The sequence below is a fragment of the Blennius ocellaris genome (assembly GCF_963422515.1).
Source record: "Blennius ocellaris genome assembly, chromosome: 16".
In the NCBI taxonomy this organism is placed as follows: Eukaryota; Metazoa; Chordata; class Actinopteri; order Blenniiformes; family Blenniidae; genus Blennius; species Blennius ocellaris.
Genome location: NC_137665.1, coordinates 11,566,653 through 11,587,440, shown reverse-complemented (window position 1 = coordinate 11,587,440; position 20,788 = coordinate 11,566,653). Strand labels below are relative to the sequence as shown.

Sequence of the window (20,788 nt, the reverse complement as noted above, 5' to 3'; positions counted from 1 at the left end):
CGACTTTATGCACTGCGTCGACGGTCGCCCGTCGCTCCGAGCGCGGGCGCAGTTTGCGCGAGCGAACTCGTCATATCGTCACCAGAAGTACTTTGGCACGCAGTGTTGTATATTTTGGAGAGGTTTCGTAGTGCGGCACGCAGTGATGTTCGCGTTTTTTAAGTGCCAGGCGTAACGTGGATTGGCTGAAACGTGTGCGTGGACGCGGCTGTCGTGACGGGGCCTGGAGGGGTCTGCCTTTATTTACCACCGAGATAAAACAATCAACGTGCCGACGTCCCCTGTCAAGAATCCACATCCGCGATGTTTAAAGACTTTCTTTTTCTCTCCTTTCTCCCACTCCCAGAGAGTCAAGTTAGCCTCGATCCAAACACACGGGTTTCACGTCCGGTTTGCAATCTAAAACGCACCGTGTCGCTACGCAGTACCACTGCCTTTATTTTGACAGCAAATCCGCGCTACTTCCGCTTCAAATCGAGCCGTTTGAGGAGAATTTAACGTCTCCCCCTCACCACCCCCCTCCCTTTCGCTCCAAGCCGAGTTTGGGGCTTGAAAAAGCGCTTTTCTGCCGCTGATAATGGAGGCTCGCGCTGCCGCGGACAAACACGCACGCACACGCAAACAACTTTTCGAGTCTCGTGATCGCAGCGCCCGTTAAAAGTGTTTTCGGTGCGCGAAGGAAACCGCCGCACTCCTCCTCTGCACGCGCACCTCCACCTCGGCAGCGCTCGTGAGCGGTCCAAACGCCGCTCCCCGTCTGCGGCAGTTGTGGGTGCACTTGCAAATCACTCCCCGCACCACTCCCCGCGTCTCACTCCGACTCACACACACACACACACACACACACAAGCACACACACACACACACACACAAATAAAGACGCTGTTTTCCACCGCGTTCACGAACCACCCCGCCGCTTGCGGCGCCTCCACCTGTTAATGTTGCCGTGATGTGACATGACAATGACACACACACACACACACACACACACACACACACACACACACACACACACACACACACACACACACACACACACACACACACACACGAACCTCCAGGTCGTCGTCGTCCTGGTCCGGCGGACCCAGCGCGCTGTCCCCGTTGCTGAGGTCGGAATGACTGGCGTCCTCCGCCGCGCTCCTCCTCGCAGCCGTCGCTAACGACGCATCGTATTTTTTTCTGCTCCTCCGCTGGACCTTGGCGGCGTTCCGGTACGAGATGGAGCCCTTGTAGTTAACTTTGAGCACGGTCTGCTCCTGGATCAGTTTCTCCAGTTCCGCGCACGTTCGGTCGGCCTCGGACCCGTGTCGTCTCCGGACCATTCGGCATATCCTCTCCAAGTCCGGTCGGGCTTTCCTGGACCGCAGCGAGTCTATAGTGTCCAGGATCCACTCGCGGTACTTGGATTCCGACATCTTCTCCTCTTGGCTTGTTGGTTCTCTTTTTGCAGCTTTTTTTTTTTCTTTTGCTCTCTCCCACCTTGGTGCGTCAGCCCCACACGTTACACTCGGAGATTTGGGTGAGCCGCGGTCCGACTCGGAGCCCCAGAGAAGCGGAAACCTCGCTGAACGCCTCCTGCGTGCGCGTGTGCGCTTAAGGTGGAGCGACGGGGTTTGCCGCGAAAAGTTTCACTCGCGAAGGGGCTATTTAAGGTGGAATTTACAGTGCTGGACGGGAACGGGGAGCCACGCGACGCGCGGTCCCGAGTTTTTCTTTTTTTCCCCGGAAAGATTATTGAAGATCCACCAGCTTGTTTAAAAGGTCGACATTTAATTGAAATGAGCGTCTCACAATCAGCTGAAGCATTTGATTCCAACATAATCATTTGTTCCCCCATTACAGAAGTCTGCAACTTTTACCAAAACTTTTACATTTTTGGTCAACTTTCCACTAAATAAGATTCGTCTTACTTTCAACCTATTGTTTTGCTTTGTGTAGTACACACACACACACACACACACACACACACACACACACACACACACACACACACACACACACACACATACACACACACACACACACACACACACACACACACACACACACACACACACACACACACACACACACACACACACAGTTCTTCTATACCGGTCAGACTGTATCATCAGCACTGTTCACCACAAGCATATTTAACTGCAATAAACACTTGACTCTCCTGCGCAATACTTATTTTCTACCTGGCTGCAATTAAGTAAAATGTGTTTTTATTATCATTCTTATTTTCAATTCTTCTGTTTTCTTTTGCTGCTCCCATGATAGTGCGTTTTCTCACTTGCGGCATGAATAAAAGCTTATCTAATCTCATACTGCCATGTGCAGGGCCGCTGGAGCCAATCCCAGTTTAACATGAGCCAGGTGATGGGCAGACTTACACCAGTCCATCATAGGCTAATCACACATATTCACATTCACTCCCAGAGACAATTGAGGGTCAACAATTACATGACATTGCATGTTTTTGGAAAGTGGGAGGAAATGCAAGAACATTTAAACTCCACACTGGAAGGCCCAGGCCAGTGTTTGATCCTGGCCTGGCTGTGAGACCAGAGCACCAACCACTGCACCACCGCGCAGCCCCCTACATTGTGTTTTGTAATAAGTTAACCAAACCCAGGTGTTGTCCTCACCATTCCCACCCTTCAAACCAGTTTTCTTTTGTTCCTATTTTAGCCAGTTCTGCTACTTTCTCGCCACATGACAAACCCTCAAGTCAAACAGTACATTAGGCAGGGAAAGCAAATATCTATCCAGATTGAATGCAACTATTTGTTTCCCTCAGAGCTTCTTTGAATCGACGTTTATCTTATTGAGAGGTGCAATTGAAAATTCAACACATTTATCAGGTGAAGGAATTGCCTGTTGCTTTTGACATTTCTATTAATGTCAAGGAATTATTTCAGTTTAATTGCTTTCCAGTCACGTTTTCCAGACTTTCCACACCAGCATATTTGAGCAAAAGGGGAAATTTGTGAAGGAGAAATAAATAAATACTATCTTTCCTTAGGAAAAACAAAACAAAACATCCTTTAACTGCTTTGCAAGAAAAAAAAGTTTTCCAACCTTGGTTTGGAATTTGATTTCCCCCATTGTTGTCCTCATAGATCACTTTGTATTCTGTGTATATTCAAGACTGTGGCATGGAGGAGGTTTTGGTCTTGGGTGAGGTCTGTACTCACAAAGGTTCAGCGGTGGTTAAAGCAGAAGGCTTCAGCTTGAATTTCACACAGCTATTTGTGATGGATTCTTATCCTTATCCAGAGTATCCATGCATCAGCTGGCTACGGGGAAACTTTATATGTGATCTCATTATGAAATACAACATCTGAAGAATGCAAACACAAGGAGCCAGACTCAAAGAACAATAGAGCTCGTCGGCGACAATTACCAAAAGTATATTCAGAGATTCACTTTTGATCAAAAGATTGTCTTATGTGTGGAAATATTCCTCTTTGGCATGCACTTGAAGCTTGTTATGGAGGAAATGAGCAGAGACGGATGGATTTCACTGCACATCAGGATCCAGATGTTGTGCAGCCGATCCAGGAGACAGAGAGCGAGAGAGCACCTGGAAATAAACCGGGACAAGCAAGACACAAGCTGGTGCTTTTTGGAATGGCACGCGCCACCTTTTATTACATTAAAGAAAAATAAACATTGCATTAGCAGATAAGATTTCCGACACATGTTGTCTTTGTAGGTTGGCCCAAAAGTTTGCATACAGCCGATGCAGGGTCGCAGTCCGAAGGTTTGTGGAGGCGAAAGGTGTTTGAAAGTGACTCCCTAATGTGACACGGTGCAGACAACGCTGCATTATTCAAAGCCCGCAAGCCTCCTCGCACATGCACAAATAAAATAAAATATATATATATAAAAAAAAAAATCAGCCTGAGAAACAACACCCACCATCACCTACCAACAAGTGTGTTCCTCTCTTCCAGCCAGCGGCGCAGTGCGACGCTGCACATGCCTCCTTTCAGATTTGCAAAAGTAAAAAGTAGTTCAGTGTATAACGATCCGAGTACGGCGAAGAAAGAGCTTAAATATCACCCAGACATAATAGTCTTAACAAGTAAAACTTTATTGGAATGATACATTTTGCAAAATATTACTTTATGTATATATATTTTTTTTTTTAACATACTCGTTGTGTTCTAAGGGTATCTGTCAAGTTCTCCAGAGGGTAAGATAGTTAAGACTGTCAAAGGCAAGGATATACAGTATTGTTTCCCAAAAGGTACAATAGACTACACAATCACTGTACCCAGGTCATGAGGAAAAAAAGATTAATGTTCCGTTTTTGCTTTTTTTGTTTTTTCCTTCTTTTTCTGAAAATACAATTAGAAAATATGAACGCAACACATCTTAGATGTAAAAAGTGTTTATGTTTTGAATAAAGAGTGTGTGGAGACTTGATGAGACTAGAAGGCAAACGGGAGAGAGAACTGAAGAGTAGCACAGAGCAGTTGATAGTGTTCAGCTGATAGAAAAGAACGAATGACAACTGACAGCCAAGTTCTGTACGGGAAACAAAACCCCCCCAAAAAAAAGAAAAGAAAAAAAAAATGAAGCAAAAACCACTTGCCATGGCTTCAGTGTCTGAAGTGTTGTTTTTGCCTTCTACCCATCAACTCTGATTTAGTCTTTTTTTTGTTTAACTTCCCCAGGACATAAAGACAAAAGATATTACATGTGCTCTCTTTAAAAGCGTCGTGTTAAAAATTCTTAATTATTAGCACAAATTAATTAAACAGATCTGAAAAAGGTCGTGGCCTGTGCTTCAATATTTGATTGGTGATCCACTGCACTGTTTAGTGTGACGCTCAAACAAATCCCCCCCCCCAAAAAAGAAAAGGTTAAACGCCACTCGAGACCGTCAGCTGCAGAGTCTAAAGATCTCTTTAAGAACGTGTCTCCCGGTCCAGAAGGAGGTGTTGGCCCTTTTGGGCTGCGTTACCACATGCAAGAAAAACCAGGCTCACCTCAGAAACATGTATTATAAAAAATACACATCGTCATGTTTCCAAACAGCATTGGAACATCTCCGTTAGACAGTTGAAGACATTCAAGAACAAAAAAAACAAAACAAAACAAACAAAAAAAAAAAAGAGAGGAAAAAAAGATCCTTGCGTTTGATCTCAATTACATTAAGACACTGCCAAACATAATTACTCAAGCCTACTGAAATCAGAAAACATTCTAAAATGTCATGTTACAAGACTTTATGACAAATAGATTGATGCACATCAAACAAGTCACAGAAGCTCTTCAGTCTAGCACCTATGGGGGCATTTGTGGCAGGGGGGGGGGGGGCGGGGCGGGGGGGCAACATGTGAATCCTTCATCAAAACGACATCTTCAGTCAAACAACCAGCAAGAAACATTTGGTCTGCGATTGTCTTGCATCCACGGAAAGAAATTTGGCAAAAGGGGGACAGCTTAAGGATCGCTCTTTTTTTTTTTTTTTTTTTTAATTTGTTACACAGAAAGCTGGAAAATGTGAAACAAAAACAAAAAAAACAAAACACTCCAATCTGAACAGTCCCAAAGATCTTGTTGGGGCTGGTAAAATATGTGACGGTGTTACATGTTGGGGAAAATACAAGCGAGAAGGGAAGAGAGGGGGGAGAAGGACAAAAAAACAAAAAAACAAACAATTGTCAAGGTGAGAAGCACAAGTGCAGTGACAATCTTTATCTCCAACTGAATCCTCGACAAAGACCGGAGGAACTTCGTCACATCGATCTGGGTCTTGTCCCGTCTTCCATAGAGCATCGAGTGTCCTTCTTTATATTAAACATGTTATCCACAATCTCAAGGTACCGCAGCACACATAAAGCACGACGCTCCGCCATCTTTCTTTACAAGTGATATTGTACAAAAATAACATGCACAGGTTGTTGAGACGTTTTGCTACTGTTTTGCGTATTAAAATCCACCACCATCAGTTACACAGAGAAAACTGCAAGGTCCTCGCGCTGAAAATTTGGCAGAATTTAAGTGTTTTTATTTATGAAATCTTAATTCAGTTTCACAGCTATGAGACAATGTTGAAAAAAGATGGATATTTCATGTTCTCTATCATATATATATCAATATACATGTATAAATGTTCTATGAATTAAATAAACAATAGTCAGGAGTGTGACCACAATGTCAGCTGCAGCTAAATCACAGCTTTTTAACCCACCCTTGAGCACTAAATAACACACAAGCACAGAGATCGACATAAAAAGGACAAAATGATCACCGATAGGCTTTTTTTTTTTCTTTCTTTTTTTTTTTTTAAATGCTCTAATAAATTCAGCTAAGAGAAAGACAGACTTAAATGCAGACCTCATGTTGACTTCTCGCCGCCCCCCCCCCCCCCCTCCCCTCCCCCCCCTCGCCTTCGCAGGAGTGGGACCTTGACGAAGTTTGCTGTGATAAAAATCGTTTTCCACGCTGAATCAAAGAGGTCACCCACTGCTTCAGCTGCGAGCAGTGGAGTGCATCATCTACCCAATAATCATGCCACATTGAGCAGACAAAGGCAGGTGCAGAGAGTTTTTTCAAGCTTTCAACCAAACGGGCACGGGGGGGCCGACGCCGCCACAGCCAGAGCTCTGCACCAATGCTTTCCACACAGTTTTTCCAACCAGTTGGCATTATGATAGGCACATCTGTTGGACTTGGTATTGCTTGGACAGATTTGGGATGGAGAGATGGAACCGGAAGAGGGGTGGGGGGGGTGGGGTTTGACAAGAGACAGCAATCACTCTTAAGAGAAGCTTTAGAGGGGGCCCGTTTCAAAAAGGAGCCGAGCAGATTCAGTACCTTAACAGAGAAATCAATGCCTCAACCTGCAAAGATCGAAAAATGTGTCATTACACCATCAGAGAGAAACAATTCTAGCTGAACAGCCGTGACCTGGGCCTGCTCTCGCCGAGCCTCTGCCACGAACACAAGAGGGATAAATAAATGAATAGGTAACAGTTGAGAAACAATCAGAAAAGGCAACACTGCTGGTTCTGTTGGATCTTTCTTCACTTTGCCTACATTTTCCACTGGGGGGAGATTTTACATCGTTTTCCTCGTCATCACAAATAAGCAAGTTATCAGTCCACCCGAGTGCTTCCTGTCTTCTTACCCCCGTTTTCTTTCTAAATCCCTGACTCTCTCACTCCGCTACTCTTGGGTGGAATCTAGAACTCAGCAAACTCCTTTGCACACTTCTCTGTGAAGGAGACTCTGATTTCCTCTTCCTCGTAGTCGTCAAAGTTGCTTGTGTCCCCGGGGCCTTTGCACTTAGGAATAAAGGGGGCCTCCACCTGGAACATTGGAGAAAACATTCAGAATGACGACATAAACCAAAGCAGCAGAGCCATCGTATGCACTGTGAACTGTGTCAGGATAAGTTCACTTTAAAACCTGATTCAGTTTCTTAAAAAAAACATAAATTACACGTTCAAGACTCAGTTTTCTATTCTGCCGTTTCTTTACATGAGCCCCTGATCAAACCTGAGCAGTATCAGGATCGATCACATGCCTCTCTTTGTGTAGTACTTTCCCTCCACAATTAAAATATGATTATTGTGTCCGTTGGTTTTTACAATCAGTGGAAGCTCGTGACAATTAAAATCAGGCCGCAACCGTAACGCTTGTGAATCAACCAGCCGTCCCACTGACTACAAAAACCTGCAGAGGAACACGTGTTTTCTGTGTTTTGGACATTTTTCCACTGGCCTCTAAAGAAATATCCTCTCGGCAGAGAAGCACAGATGGTATGAAATCAGCCGTCGTCCCAGATGTAAAATAAAGACACGTCGGCTGACCAAAGTCTCCCATCAGTTTCACTTCTCTTCCAAATAAACAAATGGAGGACTTGCACGCAGTGCTGCAGCAGGACGGTTTTTCCTCTCACCTTCCTCTGGTAGATGGCGATCCAGTCAGTGGTGGCAAACCACTTGTGGCCCTTGATATCGTTGACTCCATTCCTGAGGTTGCCAAAGCGCTTGGTCAGGTCCACCTGCAGCAGGTTTCTCAACAGATCCTTTAGGTCTGAGCTAAAGTGGGACGGAAAGCGAACCTGCAGACGGGGAAAGGTGAGCGGGTGAGTGGGCCCCTCTACAGTACCATGTAAAGCTTGAAGATGACTGAAACTGTGAGGTAAGGTCTTGAAATGAGATGTAATTGGAAATAAAGGAGGTGCTGCTGAGATCTCAGGCATTTTAAAAAGGAGAGAAGTGGATAATGTCATGAACATGAAACGGTTCATTTGAGGAAACTCGGCTCAACACAGGGAATCACAGTAAGAATCCTTTCTTGGAAAAACATCAGTATTTTCCCAGATTTACTTTCTGTCTGCCCACTTTTAAATCTGAACTGTGTTTTGGGTCGCAGAGCAGAAGTGGGAAATTCATTGCAGTAGCGTTTTGGATTAGGAGACTGGCCGCCGGGGGCCGAAAGCGATGGCGAACTGGCCAGTACACTGCTTTGCACGTTGTGTTTCCAATAAATATTTGTACGGGAGCCATTTACATCAGGCAGAGACAACAGAAAGTGTGTTGCTGTTGTAAATTCAACTTCTTCCCTTTAGCCTTCGGCTAGTTTGACCCGACACCAGGTCCTGGATGTGTGGCACAGGAATTGAACTGAAAAGCTGAATTTGAATGGAGAGAATGAAACTGAAATGTAAGAATGAATTCACGAGCTGAACCGACATTGCGGATTATATTATTATTTATAAAACGATTAAGTCGGGTTCAAATGGAATGATTCATGATCAGATTTTAAGAATTCAGATTCATTTCGAACCAACACAAAGTGTATCCCAGATTCTTCTGAAAGGAAATAAAGCAAAAGTTTTACTGGGCACATCCACACTGATGTGATTTTACAGACGCGACTAATGACAGTGATGCATTTCTAGGTTTTGGAATTCTCAGCACCAGACTGGAAAGCAACAACGTTGAGTTGAAGAGCGAGACTTCCAAGATTGCTTTATGGGTTGAACTCACCTTTCCTGATACAATCTTTTCATAAATCTGAATAGGCTGGTCAGCGAAGAAGGGAGGGTAACCAGCTGCCATCTCGTAGATCAGCACTCCCAGAGCCCACCAGTCCACTGCCTTATTGTAACCCTGCAATCACAGTAAAGCCACAGGGAACACTGAGGAATACTTTGTGCTTATATAGGGAGCTCAACATCAGCTTCCACAGGGTGACGTGATGAACGGTGGTCGTCACTGCGTACCTTACTGAGGATGATCTCCGGTGCCAGGTACTCTGGAGTCCCACAAAGCGTCCAGGTTCGGCCTTTCACCCTCTTTGCAAATCCAAAGTCTGTTACCTGAAGAGCAGAAGGCGCAGCGCTGAGTACAGCAGTGGGACATTTGTTTTACAACCAATCGCTGTTGACGTCTTTCTCACCTGAATGTAACCTTGCTGGTCGATGAGCAGGTTCTCAGGCTTCAGATCTCGGTAGATGAGATCCAGTGAGTGAAGGTATTCGAAGGTCAGTACAATCTGGGCTGCGTAGAAGCGGGCGTGTGGTTCACTGCAAAACACAGCCGCCTCAAACTTTACAATCGTCCGGCAGCGAGCGGGGAGTCGTTTGGTGCAGTCGCCTGAAAAGTCAACTCACCTGAATCTACCGATCCTCCTTAAGTGTGAGAACATTTCACCGCCAGGCACATACTCCATTATCATATACAGATTACTGTTATCCTGCAGGGGGGACGAGGAGAGTCTTGTTGTCACACGCCAGAAGGTGGATGACCTTTTACACATGAGCAGCCAACGCATACCTTAAAAGAGTGTTCCAGTCGCACCAGAAAGGGGAAGCTGACGGCTTGCAGGATACGTTTCTCGTTCAGTGTGTGTTCTATCTGCTTCAGCTTCACTACCTGGCAGGGACGAGAGCCGGCACACAGTCACGCAAAGCAAGTTGGGAAATCATACGACGCCAATCACTTCCTGACAAACACATTTTTTTTAAATTTATACTATATATAATATTATTTATATTTATAGATACCTAATATACATTATAGTTGGGACAGTTTAGTCTCAACGTTGCACCAACCAGCAGAGCATCACGTCTCCATGACGACCGAGAAAGAAGAAATGGAGCACGCTATGCTAAGTAGAAAAAGAAAGTCTACTTATTTGGGCCTTTTGCTCCAGAACAATTTGCAATGTAAAGTCCCGTCGGCCTTCTCGGCTCAAAAATGTGGAGAACACTGGGATGTGCACCCTGGTGTGGCGCTTTCACAACACACTTGCCCAGAGTGCAACTGGAGCCGCACCTCTTCAGGGTCAGCTTGGCTCACCGGGACACTAGTGTCAAGTGTCAACACCTGCAATGCTGCGGCGCACTCTGACCCCAGAGTCAACTCGGTTCACGAAGAAGCAACAGCGATGAACGCAACTCTGGAATGTCAGGCCTCCGGGAATACTGTACCTTCTGTTTGTCAAGTATTTTCATGGCAAAATGCTGGCCCGTCTCTTTGTGTTTCACCAACATGACTCGGCCGAACGAGCCGGTGCCTAAAGTCTTCAAACGCTCGAAGTGGTCCAACGCTGCAGTTTGCTGAGGAGTGAAGACATAAGCTTGTGAAATAAAGAGCACAAACTGTTTGTCTGTGTTAAACACATCTTCGTTCTATAAGGTTTTTTCACCCCCCACGTTAACATGAAAACGTTGCGCCAATATATTCAAATTAAGTAGTTGAAAATGTAAATCTTGTCTTTTATTGTGCAACTGATCTGCTACTTTTCCATTATTGTGGATATGAAAAGTTTATCCAGGGTTGAAATTCAAATTTTAGGTACGTCGTCACGGCTATCTCACATCTGCCCAGCAGAGGGCGCACTGGCCTTCTAAAATAAAAACACTGCTCAGAAGAAAGGACGATTTTCATTGCTCTGTCTGAGAGATGTTGCAAGCATACAATAATGGCAGTTCATTTCCCCCGAACTTCATTATAAACATGAATTACACTAAAAAAAAAAAACCCTGACTGGTAAACATGTATGATAATACTCCAAATATTCAAAGACAATTTTTTCCCCCCAGATGTTTATGTGAACTCTCTTTTGTCTCACCTGTGCTGGATTCTCCCATTTCTTCAGGAAATCTTCTTTGGCTTTGGCAAGAAACTCCTTTACTGTAAAGAGGAAGAAAAAGGCCTGTTCAGCGAGGCTTTGGGACGTACACAGGAGTGTTGGCGCAGAGCATCACAGCAGCCTTATCGCCGAGCCACAGAGGAGATCTTAACTTCGTGTTGTGCAAGGTTCAAGAGTGAAAAGGGGAGGAGTTCCACGACATGTACACAATCATTCACCTAAATGTATGGACGAGAAACCTGCTAATTAACAGGTTCAATCAGAGCAAAATAAATTCAATGAAGAAAAGAAAAACACACAGAAGTCCTTATAATTTTTCAGAGTTGAAATTTTGAATCAAATTTCCTCGGCAGCAAAATCCACAGGAAACTTCAATGTCCCAGAGTAATGGTGTTCAACTGATTCTACCGTCACATGATCTTTTCTCAAGCTAAGATAAAACTTAGAGAAAGTCAGGATGACGGAAACCCATCATTAAGTGCCCTTAGTTTTTAGGGTGTGAAGACTGAGTCAAGCTACTATTTACGACGGCTTAGGAAAAGTGGAAAATGACTTTTCATAGAGTTGGATTAGTTTTCTACACACTACATTTAGAGGTGACATATGGTGGACGGTTCTGAGCACGACGGGCATTTTCTTCCTCGTGAAAAGCCGCACGGGGGATGGCGGGCCGAGCTGAGCCGGAGACAACATTAGAGACCAAATACAAGAAGTTTGATGACAGATATCCAATCGTTTCATGAATTTAACGCTTCTAAACAGCGACTGTCTTATGGCACCTTAATAATCAACGAAGTAGTACAACCATCATACAGCTTCATGGTTGCAGTCGTCTATGGCTGAAGGCAGGGTACACCCTGGACACGTCACCAGTCCATCACAGGGCGAACACACACATAATTATACACATTCATGCCTACAGGTAATTTACAGTCACCAATTACCCTCCAACACATGTTTTTGGACCGTGGGAGGAAACTGAGAAAACCCACGGGGGAACATGCAAACTCAGCAGAGAAAGGGCCGGACCGTCTCACGGCCTCTGAAGCAATACCCAGACCAGAAGAGCTTTCAAACAGCCTCAGTCCACTACCACTGGTTTCACTTCATCATTCTTGCACAAGCGGAGCGGTTTTGCATAATATCGCACAACAATCATGCCCGTGCTTTAAGCAAAACTGTTTGGACTGGGCATTTTTGTTGAATTCAGAAAATTTTATGACCTAGTTATTTTTCAAAAGCCCCACTTTCTTGTCCATATGACAATATGATAATAATCTAAATACAAAAACAAAAAAAAACCTGCCCTGGAGACCTACAGTCTAACATAAAGCAACAATGTCTATTATTATTATTCTCTTGCTCGGCAGAGTGATAATGGGCAAACAGACATGCTGGTGGACAGACTATGACAACTTGGCACACATATCTGTCATAAGGAGAAGTTAATTTTCTCCCCTTATCTTTATGGGGCTAATCACAGTGCTCTGTGGGAACATGCAGATAGTTGGCCCTTCCTCATTCCTCCTCACTATCTGTGCAGCAGCAGCAGCAGCAGCAGCAGCCCAGGACGAGAACTATTTCTACTGGCACAAGATGGTGGTTGTGAATGAACGAGTACCGTCAGGAAAAGTTACCGTGATGCAACACGAGGACAATTTTTTTTGGTTTCAAAACTATAAAGGGTTCCTGCCCAAATATAATCACAAAGTGGATTTACTGAATAGTAATAATTACCGTGCAAGTGTGAAAATGTTTGATTTGCAAACACAAACAGTGAAAACGAGACCCCGTTATAAGGTCTTTCAGGATAATGTGGAATTTCTGTGTGTTTCTGTGTGTCCAACATAATCAATGCAACACAGCCCAGGGCACAGTTTAAATAAAGTCAGTCAGCTGTCAATAGTTAAACTGCAGAGCCATTTATTCACCAGCTTTGTGATAATATTCAAAACTAATAGGCCTTCGGCGTGTCCAATCACAAATCAGAAATAGACTAAATAAAATGCTATTGACAGAACTATCACATGGAAGGATTTCTGTCTCTCTCTCTCCCCCTCTCTCTCACACACACACACATTTACTCCAAACCAGATGAAAGCTTAATCCTCATCTAGCTAACGTGATTTCCTGCTAATTCTCCACAGACCAGCAGCTCCAACAATAGGATGGGAGAAAGCCAGTAAGACCGGCAAAGAGCAAAGTTCACATAAACATGCCAGGAGTTCGGCAGCTCCCACAGCGAGCGATGGAAACGGCACAGTCACCAGGGGGAAAATATTTCTCTTGAAAGTTGCTCAACTTCCACTTCCAAGCAAAAGCAGCCACAAATGGAGCTTTTAATGAAGCGATAACTTGCAAATGGCACAAGTGGGGGACAAAAAGCGTTGGTATTTATTCAGTCTGTTTAATTTTGAAGAGCGTTTTCTACCCCTTGGATCTTCAGTTGGATTGGCTGAAACTCTCAAGACCGTTATTTCTGTGATCCCATATTTCTTACCATCTGGGAGGACTATGGGTACCTCTGGTGCTGCATGATCTGCGGAGCGCGACCCTGATTCACTTGAGCGCGAGGATGACTCCCTCTTCCCTGCATGCCTTCTGGAGCTCTTCCTGTCACACATTAGCCCTGTAAAGTCTCCTCTGCGCTGCTTCCTTCGCCTCTTCCTCACAGCCACTGACTCATGACCGACCCTGGCCCTCAGAGCAGTCTGGTCAGATCAGCAGCGCCACACATCCACAGAAACCATTCAAGTGTCCTTGCCGGGAGAGCGTCTTCCGACTTCCCTGTGGGCTGTCACTTTGCAGGAGACCCAGGAGCAAAAAGTAGCATCCACCTCCGGTGTGTGGTCAAACGCAGCATGGAGGGTAGTGCTGCTCCCGTTACACTCACACAGATCAATTGGACCCTTGCTTGGTTTGTATCAATATTTATTCTGCACACAAAGTACTCTCCGCTGTTCCCTCTCATGTCAAACAGACACACAAACACACATGCAGGCATGCACACACACTGGCTCTATATTGATCTAAACAGGGGCATAATCGCCGGGGGAGGGGCGTCAAACACCCGCTGGTATATTTATCCAACCCAGAGTTGAAGTCCTATGGAAAACTAGGCCTGAGTAGAGACCCATGAGATGAACTGCACACATCGAGACGCATCTCAAACTTTCCCTAATTAGCAGCGCCAATCAGATGCCACATCCGCGATTTAAAAAAAGACTTTCAGAGATGATCTGGGTGTTTTCACAAACATAAAAGTGGCACTCTGGAGAGACGCGAGCAGAGCAGGAGCGCACAAACCACAGCAAAACTTTTTTGACTCAGCCCAAATGCGCCAGAGAGCGCGAGCAGTGCCAGTGCTGAATTGATCCTCCAAAAATCAATCCTCCCCCCCCCCCCCCCATCTCTCCCGCGGGGCTCAGTGGCCCACTCTGACGCAGGAACAGAGGGGTTATATTAGGGCGAGCTAACCGACATTAAATGGCAACACGAGCCAAATCAAGTCTCTGTCTGGATCTTGCCTTGGTCTGATGGCAGAAAGACTCAAGTGAGGCCGAAGGAGGAGTTCAGGCGGCAAAATGAGCACCGATAAAGACAGAAATGTATTTGCATGCCTTTAAAGGTGAAAAATCAATTCCAATCATCGGCTGAATTCAGATGGGGGACGTTTCCTGTCCAAGGCACCAATGGAAAGTTGTTTTGTAATCTACTGTCCCGAGCCGAACGTCGCCTCCCACTTTGACTCCCTGCTACTCAAATACTCGTGGAGTATTTAGAAATGCTCAATAGGCCTCTGCACATGGTCTCAACTTGCTTTTTCTGCTAGGAAACACATCATTAACATATATACAGTGTCAAAACAATGGCAATACTCATTAAATTCATTATACTTTTCTTTTTCAAGCAATGTATATTTACCATTTATGCTGGTTACATTGATTACCATTACATACGCAAATCATACTGTACGGTTTTGATGATTTCTGCCGCAAGAATTCCATTCGAGGAAGAAGAAAACTTAATTTGACATGCATACAAATGTTGCAGAGCAAAATCTGGTCCCCATATTTAAGCCATCCCGAGGGAGCAGTGGAGTCAAACCTTGGTTCTGTTTCTTTAACCTTCAGGCCACCACTGACCCGTGAATGAGATCACATCCCAAAACTAATCAAATCTGGACAAAAATACATAGAAAAGCCTTCATAATATGGGCGAGAGCCAATCAGGTTGTGTCTTTGGCAACTATGCAGTTAAAGCCAAACTGTCTGAATAGAATCATACATGATATGAAGTATCACTTCCAGAAATCAAAGACTTAAATTGCTTTGGCGAAATGTCAATTCTTACTGCATTTTCTGCACACTATCATGCTCATATCCACACTTTCGGTTATATTTTTAATAGAAAGTTTCCATCACTCGTTTCATGCATCACATCTATTCACCTCCCAACACGGGGGAGGGGCATTTGTTGTCTGATGCATCTGATCCATTGGGACTGTAGGGACCACACAGGACATGGAAATGGCTTGCAGACTGGCACTTCATTGAAGTAAACAAACAGTTACTGTGAGTTGTAACGACACTGTATTTAAAACAATGAGGCCATTAGGCACAACCTCCCGCAAATGTTCAGTAGGATCGGTGTCCTGAAAACAGAAAGGAACTCTCTCAGGTGCACTGACAAACGTTACACGTTGAGTAATGAAGCAAAGCACAATAATCGAGTAAAATAAATAAATAAATAAAATGACGCACAATTTTGTATCCTGCTGTTAAATATTCAGAACCAAAATGTAAGTAAATATCAACCAAAGCAATACTGACATCAGTTCACATAAACTGGAACACATTGATGGCCAGATCCTCACTCAGTTTCAGAGGAGAGAAAACATGTCAGGTCCATTTCAAAGAATTTCCCAAGCATGCAGAATGAGTGAGGTCACTGTGTCGTCGACCTCTGGCCTCTAATATCTTAAAGCGCCCTCCGCAGCAACAGTGAACGTGTCAATGTTTCCAAGCTAATGTGAATGGGGTAAATGTACGTAAAAGACATACAATCTGGATCTGGCCGTTGTTGGAGTCACAGTAGCGACACTCCTCAATTTGAGACGGTGTTTACTGAAAGCTTTTCAGACAACACACCGTTTAAATTATGAACATTTTTACAATTGTCTATTCTTACATGGACTACATGGAAGTGTAGAGGTTTTCTGTGCCGTGTTTGCAAGTTCTTTATGTCCTTGCATGAGTTTCTTCAGGTAGACGTTTACAACTTTGACAAGTTCTACCTGATAATGTTCAATAAAAGCCAAAAATAGTACCTAATTTTATACATTGCGGCTCATGAGGCATCATTTTAAAATGTTGCCAATGTTCTTTAGTTCTGTAGAATTCCAGTACAATATGCTATAGTTCTGTGCAATGGACACTGGATAAGTTCAGTAGGCCTATTGAGAATATCCAGAGAAGACAACAGTTCCTTCACCAAAGTTCAACCTTCAGTTCTCCACCTTTCTGAACGTCAGTATCACTCTTTTGTTCTTAGTACTGAGCTCGTCTGAGGCGGCTAATTGGCATTACAGCAGTAAAGTCCACCAATAATCAGGTTTGCAACAAAGCCCCTTTAACTGCAGACAGGAAGTGATGAGCGATCCAAACACAAACCTGCCCCTGTTACACAAAACAGCTGCGTGCAGAGCAGGACATAAACTACACAGATATTTATAGACACACATAGTTGTACCCAGGCAGGGTGCCACTTCATTATATTCAAATCCAAACATGTGTGAGTCAATACAAGTATTTCTTCCCATAACTGGTAGTTAGTTAGTCATGACGGAAAGTTTGGGAGGTTTTCAAATATCAAACGCTTCTGCAGCAAAGGAGAGTCTACTCAGGCATGCTTCCTCTGCTCTGTAGGTAGAGAACAATAGGTAGCAGAGGAAGGACAAAGAACAGGCTGTGGTGTGTTTGTATGTGTGTGTTTTTTTTTGTCTACATGAACAGAAGCACGCACGCTGCCGGCTGCAAATAATGAAAGTCTGACAGAGCCAAAGATAAATCCTCCAAACTCAATACACACTCAACAGGTCATGAGATGAATTAAGTAACAGACAATTATCAAGAGAAATTGCTTGGTTTCAGCTCAGCCTGTGACTGACTAATTTCATGCAGCACAACATGAAGTACAGCAGCTCCACCCCTCACCCAGCCTCTGTCCAGCTCCAGAACGAAAACTCACTGCAGCTGCGGGCCTCTAGCTCCTCCTGTGGTTGGTCATGTCTGTCGTCTCCACTGCCTATGTCCCTCAGAGAGGGCCCGGTTCGATGAAACAGCCTCCCTGCCAGCTTGTGGATGACAGACATTCTACAAGGCTGGATTAAACAAGCTGGAAGCCCGAGTAGAGTTTCAACACTGTCGTATGTCCGGATGTTTAACTGGGATCCACAAAAACGTAACACCAGAAGCTTCAGGAAAGGTCACAACTTCAAGCTATCCCAGCTGGCCGTGTTTAGTTTGTGGAACTAAAGAGGCGACGAACAACGGTGCAGAGCCTGGGCCGGCCCTTCCCCGCTCCTTCGCTTCCTGTTTGCAGCGGCTGTCCGCCCTGCTTCTTCCTGTGGGGCCAGAAAAATAGCTCCGTATAGCAGGCGGCTCTCGGCTTGTGTAACGCAGCCCGAGAAGTTCAGAGGCGACAGATGCTGTACACCTGAGCCGGTTCTCAACACTCACTTCTGATTTTCCATGTGCTGCCACATTGTTCTTAATCTCTCTCCTCTGTGGGAACTTCTGCCCCTGGGTGTGGGCTCCACAACCCTGGCCAGCACCTGTCTGAGGGATCAGGGTGGGCCGAACTGTCACCAGACTGATAAAAGATATGAAGTGCGACACATGAACAACCCACCCAAAAGCAGCGGCTACTCTGCCCCTCTTTTAAACTGCTCAGTTCTCTGATTGCATTTCCTTAATAACATGGAAATTAATAACATCTGAAAGTCATGACTGTTACATGGGTTACAGAAAGACGGCAGGCCATTCTTCACACCTATTCTCTACCAGCAACAAGGAGCTGAGGCTCATTTCACAGATACCCGCTCTGACTTTGCACACTGGAGTGTTATTTATGGTGCCACGAATAAAACATAAAACACTGTTATTCCGAGTGTTCTCCAGAGCGGGTGAGCCAAGTTCCAACCAAGTCAAAATAAATTTGACTCTAAAACAGAACAACAGTAATAATGTCTATCCTGATTTTGTGGTTCAAGAAGTTTATATTAGTATATGTCATAGTACGATGGAAACATAAACCAGTGTTAGTTGGCAGTTCAAAAGACTCAACAAAATAAAAACTTGAGGGACATGACAACATATAACAGCATTTACTCAATAGCAGAGCATTCGACTCTCTCTCTCTCTCTCTCTCTCTCCACTCAGTAAGACATACAAGTGTCCTTGTTCCAAATCCTGCTCATCACATGTTATTCAAGAGACTGCTCAACTCCAAAGTTTTGCCTGGAGAGGATCACCCTTATGCATCATATGACCTGTGTCCTGGTGGTTTTTTTCGTCCAACTGATAACAACTCTCTGCTCACTTACTGTCAAACACAGTTCCTGTGACCCAGCAACCAGGTCTACACTGCTTTATAAAGCTTCAATGTCCACTCCAATACGATCAATCCATTCTCCCTATAGCTCCTTGTTTCTCTTTGAATGCAACCTTTTTTTTACCCTGCATAGAGCCTAATATTTCAGCCTAAGGTGAATATTATTCACACAAGAGAGAATCTCCACAAGGTTTGAAGTTTACAGTGTTACTGCAGCCTTTCATGGTCTTCTGAGAAAGAAGGAGAAAACATCTGAAAGACAAACCGCAAAAGAAAAACCTATGACTTCTGGATAATGCTTGTTGTTGTCATCCCGGTTGCTACCTCTTAATATAACCTGAGGCATTTTATCACGAGGTTTCCCACAGTACGAGCAGAATGAATGAATAACATCCACTACTGTTCGGCTGAAACGACTTTCGTCACAGTAAAAAACCCCGAGCTCAAGCTTAAGCGTGGATGTGTTATACAGAGAGCCAACACACCCTGTGAATTTCGGCCTGTTACATGTTTACAGTTGCAAAAAGGTGTGGAGACCTTGTTATGTTGTGGCATTGTGAATGTCATCTGTGGGCCTTGATACAATGTTAGCAGGAAAGCATAGCAATTCACCACCAACATGCCGCTGGTAGAGACAATAGGTGATGGCTGAAGAAAAAGCAAACGCTTGATTTGGCTCTTTAAACAGCCCTCGGTGAATGTGGCTGCCGTGTTGACACTCCATTAGTGCCAGATCCCGATGCTAACCACACGTTTTAATAGTAATTGTTGTACCATTAAGTGCAGCTGCTGGAGCAACTTCTAATGTGTTGCTGACCTGATTTAATGCCGATGTGGTGTGACTTCCAGAGGACAACGCGAAAACGCACTACTGGTCTGTCTTGAGGCAGGGACGTGGTGGCTTTTGTGTGTCTCATGTGTCGAGTTGCCGTTGCAATGAAAACAGGAAATGCTTCGCATTTGACAGAACCGATGCAGGGGCACGATAGACCCGGCTACTCACCACTCTCCATCTCATTGCCCTTCTTCGCGGTGGGCGTGTTGCCCATGATGGCAGGCTGATAGTGGCGTCCCTGGGCTCGGGCTGGCTTCCCCTTCACAAGTCGTTGAGTAATGCTACACCGCTTGAAGCAGACGCTACACTCAATGAACCTGACAGCTTACTACTAGCTAACAGCTACCATTATTGACCGGGGAGTGTGAATGGAGCAGTCCCAGCACTTGTCCGCGGCGGTGAACTCCTCCAAGCAGAGGGGAAATATCCAGCGCTTCTGGTTAGCTGGCGCTAGCACGTTAGCTTGGACTCAGATATCCAGCGGATGTCAGCCCTGTAAGCGTTCAGCCCGTCAAATCGTCACGTCGGCACCAGCTCGACCAGGGGAGTCAGTCCGCAGCGACGACTTGGCTTGTCGAGAGTCGAGGCGGGGTGAAAATCGTCGAAAGCTGCTTCCGTCTGTCAAACGAGCCAGCTAGCGTTAGCTCGTAGCGTTAGCTGGTAGCGTTTCCTTGCAGTCTTGGCCTTAACTAACCAGGTGCTCCCTCTTGTGCAGGCAGGCCTCTCCAATTCCGAAGGATGAAATTTGTGTCCAGCTCGCACGTTTTTCCTCCTCTTGCTATTCAAATGGATATACACTCCATTATTCTCAAAACGAGCCGTCAGGAGCAACTGTTCCTGGGGACCGACCACCTGATAGTCGATTCCTCGGATCAACAGACCCCTTCCATTAATCTTCAGACCGCAAGGGAAACTCCAGTCATCCATCCACCAGGCCCCGCCTCCAGATGTCTCCGATTGGTCCAAGACGATGCCAATCATCCAGCAGAGTCCACAAGAACAGCGTTGATTGGCTAACCGTAGATACATCCAATCATTGCATTGATGCGATTGGCCTCTGGAGTCGCTCCGTCCCACCTACTGGCTCGCTACGAGCCAATACGCCTAGAACAGGCTCCGTGTTATTCTTTACGCTTTAAATTAACAGTTCGCAGTTTTTTTTTAGGACAGAATTTCACGGAGAGCACAAACAAAACGCCGAGAACTTACAATCACCACTCGGTT

At 45.0% G+C, this 20,788-nt stretch overlaps 2 protein-coding genes across 4 annotated transcripts in view; both read right to left on the bottom strand.

Moving 5' to 3' along the window:
- The window catches only part of samd1a (sterile alpha motif domain containing 1a), a 7,329-nt gene extending 5,834 nt beyond the window's left edge, over positions 1-1,495 (bottom strand). For both annotated transcript variants that reach the window (XM_080510986.1, XM_080510987.1), the window contains exon 1: positions 1,056-1,495. In XM_080510986.1, coding sequence (XP_080367112.1) covers positions 1,056-1,418 — 363 coding nt within the window. In that variant the 5' untranslated portion in view covers positions 1,419-1,495. The remainder of the gene's footprint in view (positions 1-1,055) is intronic.
- Positions 1,496-3,620: 2,125 nt separating this feature from the next.
- prkacaa (protein kinase, cAMP-dependent, catalytic, alpha-a) lies at positions 3,621-20,477 on the bottom strand. Of its 2 annotated transcripts, none has more exons than XM_080511654.1 (10): positions 19,733-20,477; positions 11,095-11,156; positions 10,451-10,579; positions 9,795-9,893; positions 9,632-9,714; positions 9,418-9,544; positions 9,242-9,337; positions 9,006-9,128; positions 7,910-8,074; positions 3,621-7,316 (listed from the first exon to the last, which is right to left on the bottom strand). In XM_080511654.1, the coding sequence occupies exons 1-10, from the start codon at positions 19,776-19,778 to the stop codon at positions 7,191-7,193; spliced, it is 1,056 nt and encodes a 351-aa protein (XP_080367780.1). In that variant the 5' UTR covers positions 19,779-20,477; the 3' UTR covers positions 3,621-7,190. The 2 variants fall into 2 exon arrangements, with proteins under 2 accessions (XP_080367780.1, XP_080367779.1); XM_080511653.1 differs by lacking the exon at positions 19,733-20,477 and adding an exon at positions 17,365-17,708.
- Between the last annotated feature and the right edge of the window lie 311 nt (positions 20,478-20,788).